The 13,247-nt window shown below is 35.0% G+C and overlaps 1 protein-coding gene across 1 annotated transcript in view; it reads left to right on the top strand.

Moving 5' to 3' along the window:
* Nucleotides 1–13,247, top strand: part of RASA1 (RAS p21 protein activator 1) — a 115,322-nt gene that overhangs the window by 100,263 nt on the left and 1,812 nt on the right. The window contains exons 16-24 of the mRNA XM_019462830.2: nucleotides 42–214; nucleotides 533–692; nucleotides 1,783–1,925; nucleotides 3,340–3,455; nucleotides 4,174–4,260; nucleotides 6,457–6,524; nucleotides 8,522–8,610; nucleotides 9,977–10,054; nucleotides 12,672–12,806. Of these exons, the coding sequence (XP_019318375.1) occupies nucleotides 42–214; nucleotides 533–692; nucleotides 1,783–1,925; nucleotides 3,340–3,455; nucleotides 4,174–4,260; nucleotides 6,457–6,524; nucleotides 8,522–8,610; nucleotides 9,977–10,054; nucleotides 12,672–12,806 (1,049 nt within the window). The remainder of the gene's footprint in view (nucleotides 1–41; nucleotides 215–532; nucleotides 693–1,782; nucleotides 1,926–3,339; nucleotides 3,456–4,173; nucleotides 4,261–6,456; nucleotides 6,525–8,521; nucleotides 8,611–9,976; nucleotides 10,055–12,671; nucleotides 12,807–13,247) is intronic.

The following is a 13,247-nucleotide window of genomic DNA, read 5'->3' as shown; positions in this document are numbered from 1 at the left end:
ATCTTTTTAGATGGTAATCATTTGATGTTTTTCTATCAAAGTATTTATGCGCTGCCAGTTGAGCCGGTTACAGAAAGGGCATGCCACAGATGAATGGTTTTTGCTGAGCTCCCATATACCATTAAAAGGTATTGAACCAGGATCCCTGCGTGTCCGAGCACGATATTCTATGGAAAAAATCATGCCAGAAGAAGAGTACAGTGAATTTAAAGAGGTATTAAGTTATTTACCAGTCTAATTATTTTTGATGGAATTAACAGAAATATTTAACATTTAAATAAAAGATCCATTAATTATAGTAATGGTATAGCTTAATGCACAGTGATAGGCACAGAAGGTTGAAAAGCCTTGTGCTAGGAAGATGTTGGTCTTAAGAGACTGTAGATATGTAGGCAATAAACTCATTCTAGTTTTAACAGATGTTTTCAATAGAACAGATTTCTGAATAGAAGAACATAACACAATTCCTGTTAGTCTCATTGAGAGTTTAATGCCGCATACTTTCAACAATCTTTCTTGATGTGCTTTTTAGCTTATACTGCAAAAGGAGCTTCATGTAGTCTATGCTTTATCACATGTATGTGGACAGGACCGAACACTACTGGCTAGCATCCTACTGAGGATTTTTCTTCATGAAAAGCTTGAATCATTGTTGTTATGTACACTAAATGACAGAGAAATAAGCATGGAAGGTAAAGTATGGACGTTTTGGTGTGATACTTTAAAATGACATCATCTTTAAAATTCTTGGGCTGGCTAACATTTGGCTGTGGGAACCAGTTAGTATTTCAAACAAGTTTCTGTCATGGTGAACTATTAGAAGCCATAAGAAAGTGACTTTTTGTCCCTATTCATGGCACATGGTACTTGATTTTAAGAACAGTTTGGTAGACTTACCATGTTCTCTTGTTTATATTTGACTTACTAATCCATTGCACAAAAGTTGAGTGATGGTTGCATTTTATTTGTAGCAATGCAGCTGGATCCACAGTGCTTTGTAACAGCTTACATATTTGTCACAATTAACCCCTTTCCAACTAGCACTTTGGCTCAATAACGGTGCTTGCTTCTAGGTTCCCCAATAAATTGTAGAAACTAGAACTATTTCCTCCCAATCATAGAATATGTAAAAACATACAGATTTGTCAGGAAGGATAAAGTGATGGTCCATATGTTACACTGAGATTGTCATTTTTGGCAGTGTTTGTGTTTTTTAGGTCATCAATAGCCATACTTTAGGCTAATGATTTATACTGGGACTTTGGCGGGGGGGGGGGGGGGTTCATTTTCTGCATTAAAAAAAACGAAAGTATAATTGACATAGAATATCTTCTTAGTTTCAGGTATATATGATAGAGACTTGGTGTTTTTACACACTACAGAATGATCCAAATGATAGGTCTAGTTGTTTATACCACATAATTATATTCTGATTTGGAAATCAACTCAGAGTTTTCAAAGCATGGGCTCAGTGGACAGCAAAGCTGAATTCCGATAGGAGTTTTGTCACTCACTGGCTCTTTGGTCTTACAGGTCATAGAATCATTTTAAGCCTTTTTTTTCTCTTCTTATGAATATGGCAGTGTCAACACCGTCTGTTGATGATCTAATGAAGTAGTAAAGTCCTTTGAAGAGTTAAGTTTTAGAAATATAGGTTGTTATTATAATCAGTACTTCAATGCTGCATACAAATGAGGTATTTAAAAATGAAGTTAATTTCCAGTCTCGTTCACATTAGTACAGTCCTTTACAAATAATCTTTCAAAATAAATACTTGTGTAGATGAAGCCACTACTCTATTTCGAGCCACAACACTTGCGAGCACCTTGATGGAGCAGTATATGAAAGCCACTGCTACACAGTTTGTTCATCATGCTTTGAAAGACTCGATTTTAAAGATCATGGAAAGCAAGCAGTCTTGCGAGGTACGAATTTCATGTTTAAGTATTTAAAGGGGGTATTTTAATAGGTAATGCTTTATAGCTAATTATGTTTTAAGGCAAATATATTAGCTTCTAAAATTATTCATCAGAGCACTTACACATTTTGTGAGACATTTAGAAAAACATTAGACAAAACAGACTTTTTAAAAAAGATGTACTTTGAGATTAAAAATCAGAAATTACACCAGGAATTAATGAAAGTACTTTCTCATTTCTCCTGCTGTACTAATGATAAAGGATATGCTGCTTTCAGAAAGTGTATATAACATAAATTGAAGTTTTTGCTGGAGACTTAACGTTTTATAACATAGTTAAGGTCTGTGAAACACTTCATAATAACAACTAGGGGTGTCCTTGAAGGCTTTTTGGGGGAAAGAAGTACGATATAATCCATTCAAAAGCAGATAAAAGCATCCTTTTAGGATTAATTATTAAGCCTTCAGTGTATATTCATAATAAACCATTAAGATAAAGAATGGAATCTCACATGGCTCTTCTCTCATCTGATTTTCAAGGTAGAAAGAACATCTATAGAAGGAAGATACTAAATACATTTTTTAGATCTGATACCAAGTTAATAAAAGAAGGAATTGCTTTTGATAACATATAACATACACTGGGACCTGTCAGATGTTAATTTTGCACCAAGTTGCCAGTTTTTACTAATTAACATAGAGGGAAGAAATTGATTTAGTGTTGAAAACCTGGGGTAATGACATAGTTGGCCTAACTGAAATGGATACAGAAGTGGAGAAAGTCTGAAGAGAGTCTGTGGACACTGGATTCAGGCTAGGGAGTTGAGACGTAGATAAATCTAGTCCATTGTTTCTAGATCAGAACTCTTAGATCTCAAGGGGTACTGGAAAAATGTTGAGAAACGTTCATTATTCTGCCTACGGCATTCAGAAAACCCTTTCTATTTTAATCATTTTTTTTCCAAATAAATAAAATAGATTGTATAATCTATGGTAATCATTCTTCTCATATTCCTGGTATATTTGTGAATACGTGGCCACTAAAGATGGGGTTTTGTCTTCTAGTTGAGAATATATATAGTTTTTAAATAATGTCTAATTCAATTTGTGTGCCTATAAAAATCTATGGTAAAGCATGGTGAATGAATAAAAGAGAACTTTAACACTGGTATTAATCCCAGAACAGCTGAAAAGTGTTGAATAATCACTGCTTATTCTTCAGTTGAGTAATTGGAAATTAATAGTAAATGATCTCCAAAGAGCAGACTGCCTTAAAATTCCCATTTATACTTACCCCCAAGACTAAAACAGATTGAAAAATGGAAAAACAGAGAACCTTGAAAACAACTATTTGATTGCCTTGATTCATTTGCATTTATCATTGGCAAGATGCATTTATATTGATTTATTCCTTCTCTTAGTTAAGTCCATCAAAGTTAGAAAAAAATGAAGATGTGAACACTAATTTAGCACACCTATTGAACATACTTTCAGAACTTGTGGAGAAAATATTCATGGCTTCAGAAATACTTCCACCGTAAGTGGTGAAATTTATTAATTTGACAAGAAATTGTGTATCTGCATTTTGAAAAATTTGTATTTCTAAAACATGTGTAAGCTTTTCCACTGTCCTGTTTTTATACTCTGAAAAAGTTAGGGTTTTTCATCTTTATAAGGTAAATTGTGTTTAAGGCAAAAGAGTGACTTGAAGAAACCACTGTGGTGACATATTTACATGAACATAAAAACCTTTTTATATAGGCTACTATGTCTGGTTTCTACGGTAACTTGGTAGTGAGTAGAGACTTAATAGTCTCAGATTTGAGGGGATCATACAGATCTTGGTTAGATATGCACCAGATAATTAGTATCTGCCTAACAGCTGTTAGTGTAAGTGAACTCAGGTAGGAGTGAACTTAAGTCAAAAATCTGTCTTCCTGGCATCTAAACTTAGTATTTCCTCTGTATCCTCATTCCTGTACTTTGTTTCATCTTTTTCATTAATACAGAAATATTCTAAAAATGGTAAAATTTCTCCCAAAGTAAATGTAAAGAACTAGCTGAATGAATTGATCATGACAACTTGTTCTCGTTATCCCTTGCTAAATGTGTTGTTACTTGTAGCAGAGTACTTTTGGGGTGGGGGGAAGGCAAGTTGCATTAAAACATGTATTTGGTAAATTAAGCTTTTGGCTGCAGTGAGATCAGCATTTTGCCTCACTCTATGTATTGAGACAATTGTGTTGTTTTGGCAGGACACTGAGATATATTTATGGGTGTTTACAGAAATCTGTCCAGCACAAGTGGCCTACAAATACGACCATGAGAACAAGAGTTGTTAGGTAAGGCTCATCAATTCATTCATTATATCATTATGTATAGCATGCATGGAGAGTCAAGTGGGTAACCGTGAAAATTTGAAGACTAACAACTAACAGTATTGAAGACTTTTTTCTCTGACTTTGATGTCAGAGTCCTGTTGAATATTTTCTGAGTTCAGAGGCTTTGAAACTATAACTTTACTGTGGGTTTTTTTTGGAAGTTACTAAGAGATATTTAGCTACTGTATACGTTTTCTAAAAACCTGAACACTCATAGTTAACTATTTGGGATTTTTTTTATCTTATATAGTACTCTTCATATACACAACACATATCTACATGCATATAGGCATATACACATATATGCACAGAGAAGAGGAGGGAAGGGGACAGTGGGAGGAGTGGAACAGATTGATGTGATGCTAAAGAGGAGGAGCAATATTTGACCCTTGAGATACTGACTGTTTGGTTTATAATAGTCTGTGACTCTGGGCTAATCTCCAGTCTAGTTGTGAAGCTGTGTTTCTGTGTGCCTGCTGTGCATTAATTAGGAGGAATTGCTTTGGCAAGTCACAGAATGTTGTATCTTACACAAAGGGACTTCATTATCATTATTTTAACTTATTTTTCCAATGAGGAAGCAGCTCTAGAAGAGGTTAAAATTGTTTGCTTAAGGTCATGTAGTGCTGAGGCAGAACTAAAGGCCAGGCTTCTAAGATCCAGTCAAAATCTCTAAGCTATTATAGGCTTTTGTTAAGTACCTCCAGCCCACTGAAGACAACTGGAGATTCAGTGCAAAAGCATCAGAGAATATAGCAGTCAAATAATAAGATATTATGGAGAATATATACTGTCAGTCATTTTATATCCCATTAAAAAGAAGTTAGACAACCACTCAAGACACAAATACTATACAGGTGATTTTGAAAAATGTGTGTTAATCCTGCCCCCAGCCTGAGTTTTGTAAAAGAGGTTTTCTACTCTTTCTACAGTTAAAATTTCTCTTGGTTAGTAATGATAGGACATGAGTGTTGAAGAACTGTAGATTCTGTATGTCTTGGCTTTAGTAGTGACTGAGAATTAGAAAAGAATTATAAGCATGTTTCAGCACAGTTGTGTATATGATGTAAATTAAAGTTTTTGTAAACTCAGTTTCAAATGAGTATAATTGTTAAGCAAATGCAGCAGGAAATTCTGCTATGTGAATTGTTGGACACTATACAGTTTTTAAGGGGCACTTATGCCCAAGGTGATGATTTCTGACCCTAGTGTAGGTCCTAGTATCCTTTTTAAAGTTAAATTCCCTCTAAAAATACACAGAAAGTAGACTTGCATACTGAAATTCTTTCATGATTAAATGTTGGTAGGTTAGATTTCAGATTCAAAGACTTAAGTATTAAAATGTTTTCAAACAAAATTTATGCAAGATTCTTCACAAATTAGTTTAAAAGAGGTATTTAAAGAGCTGATAATTGTGTATTACAATTGCAATAAATGCTATCTGAGAAGTAACAACCATTTCTAAGAGTCCAAAAAGAAGTGAACTGTTGTGATGTTGGAAAGTAAATGCTGAGGAGTTGGTTTACCCTCTCCGTAATGGGGAAGGTGAGGTCTTTTTCTTTATTATCATAAAAGCTTTTCAACATTAAATTGAATACATTTTCACTTATCAGGACGTCACTTTTCCCTACTACAGTGGGCTCTTATTTGGTAATTCATTAACAAAATCAGAATAATCAACTTGATTTATAACGACTTTATAGGGCTATTCTATTTAAATAAGTAAAGAAAGAAGTGAGAGAATATAAGTTTTAGGACCGTACAGGACTATGTATCTATAAAAAGGTTTATTTGTACTCCTATAGTATTTCAGAAATTCTTAGTGTTCCTAATACTACTTCTTCCTCAAAGCAAGTGTAAGATGCACTACTAGCGCGGGATAAATAAAGAGTTGCCAAGACCGTAAATGTTACAGATACAACCTAAATCTTCCCAAAATAAACTGAAAATTCCAAGTTTGGGAAAAGGAACTCGTATACGAAGCAGAGATACATGTTCTTAAAGTAAGATACTTTAGCTTATTATTTTCTTGAAGCTATGTTTGGGCTTCCTTATATTAATTCATAGTTCATGGTTCTACAAGTATTAAAACTTTTGTTTATTATTTTTATGTAACATATATAGTTTTCTAAAAAAGAAAATTTCCCTCCCATTCAGTGGTTTTGTTTTTCTTCGACTTATCTGTCCTGCCATCCTGAATCCACGGATGTTTAATATCATCTCAGGTAATCAGCTTTTGATAAAATTTTAAAATTAAAAAAATTAGAATAAAATTATATCTTTGACATCTGATTTTATTTTTTTACCTTGTATGTCATTTTATCTTTGACATCTGATTTTTTATTATCAAGTTCTAAAACTTGACATAAGCATCCCAAAGTGCCCTTTTCTTCTTCCTTCCTTTTGCTATTTACCCTCTCTTACTTACCTTTTCTTTCCATCTAATATCTGAAGCCTGAGGTGGTGTGTCTAGACACGTGTCACTCTTTCCCCATCCCTACCTGTGTCTGAAACTCACATTATGATGACTTTTTCCAATCTGCAACTTGGCTTTTTCAGGTTGGGAAGAGCTTTCCTTGTGCTTTTAGTCCACACTAGACTCTATCACTACTACTGCAAGTTGTATTTTCAGGTCACATTAAAATGATAGCTACAGGTTCAGTAGTGCTCTGTGAATACTTGTGGCCCTGTAGAGAGGAGAGGTTTTAATTGGCCAGTTTAAACTCCCAACAAAGCAGATTTGGGTTTATTTCCTGTGTATCTATTATGGAAGGACTTCCAGATGCCGTAGGCTTCTTTGGAAGAAAGGGAAACGGTGATCCCTGTGACTCCAAATGTAATAATGAGCCATTAGGAACAGAAGGAACCTGAACCGTTTTTATTTTGATAATTAGAAGCTCAAAGTTGTATTTAAACATATTTTGGACTAAATCTGAATTTTTACCTTATTATAGTCACCAGATGTCTGTCATTATCTTCTGTTGCTACTCAAATGGTTAAATCTCTGGTTCTATTAAGAATTAGAGTTTAGGGGTGCCTGGGTGGCTCAGTCGGTTGAGCGTCCGACTTCGACTCAGGTCACGATCTCGCGGTCCTTGAATTCGAGCCCCGTGTCAGGCTCTGGGCTGATGGCTCGGAGCCTGCTTCCGATTCTGTGTCTCCCTCTCTCTCTGACCCTCCCCCGTTCATGCTCTGTCTCTCTCTGTCTCAAAAATAAACGTTAAAAAAAAAAAAAAGTTTAGATTTTGGAGAGACTGGTTTATCTGAATGTTGGCCTCCTAGCCACCAGGCACTACTTATTTATAGTTCGGCTTAAGATAAAAAGTACAATCTAAAATTAGACAAATAGACTTGGCTATGCATTTTTACTGTGAAGTAATTGTTATGTTTCAGGGATTATATGTAATTGCTACAGTTTTCATTTGTAGCCTACTATGTACATCCTATAGGGAAAGGTCTCCTGACTAATCTTCATAGTTTATTCTACACTATTCTAAGTTTTTTTTTTTTTTTCTCTCCTTAAAATAAAGCAAAAGTCCCAGATGTTATATTTGTTTTTGAGCTTTAAAGTGATTTTGTAGTCACTGGAAGATTGGGAGTAGGGAAGTGCACAGACTGCAAATTGCTAACCTGAGTGGGTTGAAATTAGTTTTGCGAATTGTCATTGAAGGGTTTGTGGAATGACCCTTCTTTAGCGATAAAGATAAAGCAGGCTTTGAGGTGTTCTGAAATACCAACCAGTTGAGAACTGCTGAGTCTTGTAGCACCAACCTTTTCACAAACTATAAATATTGATCAGTTTATTTAACTTTACCCCCTTTAACTTGTTTTTTGATTTATACAGGTCATGTAATTCCCAAAAAAGATTGAGCTCTAAATGGAAGAGTGTTAGTATTTTTAACAGTAAATAAATTTTATTTTTAATGTTTATTTGAGAAAGAAACAGAGTACACCAGTGGGGGGGGAGGGGGGGTAGAGAGAGAAGGAGAGAGAAAATCCCAAACAGGCTCTGCACTCTCAGCGCAGAGCCTGACGTGAGACTCGAACCCATGAACCATGAGATCATTCATGACCTGAGCTGAAATCAAGAGTCAGCTGCTTAACCGACTAAGCCACCCAGGCGCCCCCGGTAAAGAAATATTAAAGTGCTAAATTTATAACGCTTTACCTGAAAATGCCTTTGGAGTCAGTGTCATTACCTGTGCCCAATTCTCTCTCATAGATTCCCCGTCTCCTATTGCTGCAAGAACACTGATATTAGTGGCTAAATCTGTGCAGAACTTAGCAAATCTTGTGGAATTTGGAGCTAAGGTAAAACCTTTTGATACTTTAAAATGCCACTTACAAATGAAATTTTGACATAATAAAACCATGAAATATGGACAGTTTAGGTAGATTTTCAATAGTGGCTATTTTATAAAGAAAATCACTAAGTATATTTTTAAACATACCTTAATCCATCTCATTAATTCATAATAAACATTTACTGTAAATAACTCAGACGAGTTTTTAAAACATCCATCTATGATCCCACTTCCTAAGCATTGTTAATATTTAGTGGTGATCATACCATGGTGCCTGATTTTGTCAGTATTTAACAAACTTCTTGCTGTACAACTATTGTATTATTTTTAATGATTATGTTGTCATGTAGGTGTTAAATACTCCTGTACTCATTATTTAGATGGCTTCCAACTTGTCACTGTTATAAATACTGCTATAACAAGTATCCATACATACTTTCTTTCAAAATTGTCCAGTTACTTCCTTTAACTTTGGAGTAAAATTCTTAGGTAAGACTTTTTGTTCTTCAGATCCTTGCCAAAAGTCAGTGACTATTAATTGTTTTTAATTTTTGCTAACCATAATGTTACTTTTACTTTTCATGTCTGTTTCTTTGGAATTGACTAGAGTTCCTTACCATTTGTTATTGATGTGAAAAGAGTTTGTGTTAAACCTTTTTTGTTTTACAACATAGCACATTTTTAAACAGGCTTAAGATTTTAGTATGGAGAGCAATTCGTAGTATGGTTTAGCATTTGAATTTATCTGAATCCTGAAGCAGGTTGTGAGTAGTATATATTCCTGTTGCAATCTTGAGCTCACTGTATTTTAATTGTTTGTAGTCTGCTACATTCTAACCTCTTGGTTTGGCTCATGTTTATCTTGGCAGTTGGCAAATAATAGTTTCTCAGTAATTCTATCTGAATTAGTTGACCCTTGACAACAGGTTCAAACTGTACAGGTCCACTTATGGCTGTTACAGTACTGTAAATATATTTTAAGATTTTAGTATTTTCTTTAGCTTTATTGTAATAATACAGAAGAGAATATATGTAACATATAAAATATGTGTTAACCAACTATGTTATCAGTAAGGCTTCTGGTCAAAACTAGGCTATCAGTCAAGTTTTTGGGAAGTCAAAAGTTATTGGTCATTGCTCAGTGTTTTCTTTTCATCCAGAATTTCTTTCATTAAAAAGATTCCAGTTCCTCAGTTTAGTTATTTGCTTTTATTAGAAGACAAATTTGTATGGTTAAATTAATTCTTGTGAACATGTATTGCTATTGATGGGCATAATTAGATTGTAAGAATTCTTGCTACATGTATGGTCGTTATCGATCAGTGTTTGTTTTTGATCTGTAAATTGTAAGGTTTTTGTTTTTATGTTTTTAGGAGCCCTATATGGAAGGTGTCAATCCATTTATCAAAAGTAACAAACATCGTATGATCATGTTTTTAGATGAACTTGGGGTATGTGTGTAACTTTTGAAGTACTTTAAGACCTATAGTTAATATAGCTGAGAGTTAATGTATTTAAGCAAGAGCTTAGATTTTCCATCTGGGAAAAAACAAAACAAAAAGCTGCCTATCTTTGCCTGCTTTCCCAAATTATTTTAACCATTTGTTCCCACACTAAATGGTTTATGCCAAGTATTCACTATGGCTTTTGTAGTACTTATTTCTGTCTTGACCTTCATTATCTTTTAGCTGTTCAATCTCCTTACTGTGATAATCTGTTGTTGTATTTACTGAACTGCTAGTGTATGGCATTTGAAATAAGATCGATGATTCAGATCTGACCAGGTTAAATAAATGGACTGGAATGAGTGTTCTTGAGGCTTTTCTAGAATAAAATACATGGATTTAGTGTTACACTTCATTTAGTGGTACTACCTATGTCTTAATTGGGCCTTTATAAATAAACTGTAATGATAAAACAGGGAATTTATATATTATATATATGTATTTTATGTGTATATATGTAATTGTATACATATAAATTATACACAAATAGTATGTATACATATATACACACACACAATTTATAAGATCCTGTATTTCTTAAAGTTGAATATTCTTGATTGTAGATTTTCAGACATTGAATCAATTAAAAACTAAAATACATTAGTGATCCAGTTCATATATAAAAAACAGGTTTATGAAAAAGGTGATCACTTTAGCCAGGTGTATGACATTAGGGAATGCTACGGTACGAGACTGAGGTACCCATGTCCTGCCTTAAGGTATTCGAATTCAGTTAAAAACACAGCCACACCAGTATGCAATGAAAGCAACCAGCACTGCCCCAGGGCCCTGAGTTTGCAACCTCGGGGATAAAAACAAGTGTAAAAAGTTATTTACAGCGTAAGTTTATACTTAGGATAAAATTGAGAAATACAGGGGCCAATGCCAAATGTCCATCTTTCTTATATATGAACTCAGGGAAGTTTTGCAGATACCAGTATTTCTGATTATCAAAAAAACACAGCTGGTCAAGGATTGAAAAAATTGAAAACTGTCAAGGGGCGCCTGGGTGACTTGTCAGTTAAGCATCCAACTTTGGCTCAGGTCATGATCCTGTGGTTTGGGGGTTCAAGCCCCACGTCAAGGCTCTGCTGACACCCTGCTTTGGATTCTCTCTCTGCCCCTCCCCTGTTCACACACACTCTCAAAAAAACAAAAATCAAACTGTCCAGTATTTAATACCAGCTAGCTTTATCTTAAGCTATATTTCTAGTTTTTAGATTCTTCAGATTAATGGTTAGGACTCCATTAATACTCCACAAGTGTCAACATTCCAGCTTCCTCATCATTTTCCTAGTTAGGCCTCAAAATGTATCCTTTCAAAGTGCTTCAAATTCCCAATACTCTTCCTGTCTCCTCACGCTCTTATATTCCTTTACCACCTGCAAAAATCAAATTCATCTTTCAGCACTCACCTGAAGTATCTCCTTCAGAAGGGCTTTGATGAGCACTAAACCTGAATCAAATACCTTTTGTTCTGCTTCCCAGGAGTCCTCTGCACATCTCTGATATCTCTGTGTTGCTGTGATTCGTTTACGTATCTTCTACAGAGACTGCAAGCTCCCTGAAGGCAAATACTGTAGTTTTGTTTTTTTTTTTTAAGAGAGAGAGGGAACAAGAGGGCAGGCAGGGGAGAGGCATAGAGAGAATCCCAAGCAGGCTGTGCACTGCCAGGGCAGAGCCCAATGTGGGGCTTGAACCCACAGACCATGAGATCATGACGTGAGCTGAGATCAAGAGTCAGACACTTAACTGAGTGACCTAGGCACTTAAAGTCTTTCATTTCTGTAATCCTTCATTCACTGCATGAATAAATGAATAACTGAGTTAATTAACAAGTATTATCATCATTAGGGAGAGGAGTGGATTTATTCAAAACTACCAGCAGGCTGAGCCCATGTTAAAGTTTATTCTCAGGCTGAAACTAACATTGATTATTTAGTGCTAATAAAGTACTAAGTTATTTAATGAACGTTACCTGAAGATATCATAATTAACAGTGATCATTTCCACACATAAGCAAATGTTTTGGGCATAGTCCACAGATAATTACAGGCCTGACATGTTCTCATCACACTTTCATAGTGTAATTCTTATATATACTGATAAAGTCAAACAAAATATACCGGCTGAATAATGAAGGTTAGTTTGCAAGAATAGAGGCATTTTAAGTTTAGGTTGCATTTAATCCAGATTAGCTGTTACACTGTATTGTTTTGTCTTTTTGGGGTTTTTTTGCCTATATACCAGATCAATAAAACCCAGAACTCTAAATAAAGGGGTTTAGGAAACCCATTTATTTAGAATAACAGTACTGTACAATATTCTGCCATTATGTGGTAGAAAACCACACATAAGGTTTGATGTGAATGCTGAGGTCACAGATTCTGTGTTTTATCAGAATTAGCACTGAATGTTACATTTCAGTAAGTCCTTAGAATATTAAGAGAAGTTTAAGAGAATATTATGTTAAAAATTCTGTCTACTATAAGCAATTAGGATCTTTTCAGAAGTGACTATAAAGATTTGTATTTGTAAATGCAGTTTTATGATTCTCTTAAAGAATGTACCTGAACTTCCGGACACTACAGAGCATTCTAGAACTGACCTGTCTCGTGATTTAGCAGCACTGCATGAGATTTGTGTGGCCCATTCAGATGAACTGCGAACACTCAGCAATGAACGGGGTGCACAGCAGGTAGGTTTTTGCCAGCCTTCACTAACAATGATGTTTGATTAACACTTAAGCAGAATGTCAGCATAAAATTGAGAGGGAATTCGCTGAATTATGGTCAAAACTGTTCTCAGTTACATTTTTAAGAATCTGAATCATAACTCCACCAAGATCTTGGCAAAAGAATAGTGGACCCAGGCTAAAATTATGTATGTTTGATACTGCACAGTGTGACCTCAAACGATGATGTGTTTCACACACTTCAGTGATTTCTGAAGATGGCAAATGAACAATGAAGTCAATAGTGAGGTGGCGTTTTCTTTGTTTCTCTCACATATGCAGTGCATGGCCAAGTGACTTGCAAGCTCCAGATTCAGAGATTCTGGAGCATGGCGTGGGAAGATGCCATTTCTATTAAGCTCTTCCTGAATACTGTCACTAGCCTGGCCATTCATTTGGCAGGGA

This window comes from Panthera pardus, unplaced genomic scaffold (assembly GCF_024362965.1).
Source record: "Panthera pardus isolate Hobbes unplaced genomic scaffold, ASM2436296v1 HiC_scaffold_2, whole genome shotgun sequence".
Classification (NCBI taxonomy): Eukaryota; Metazoa; Chordata; class Mammalia; order Carnivora; family Felidae; genus Panthera; species Panthera pardus.
This window is presented reverse-complemented; position numbering and strand designations above follow the sequence as displayed.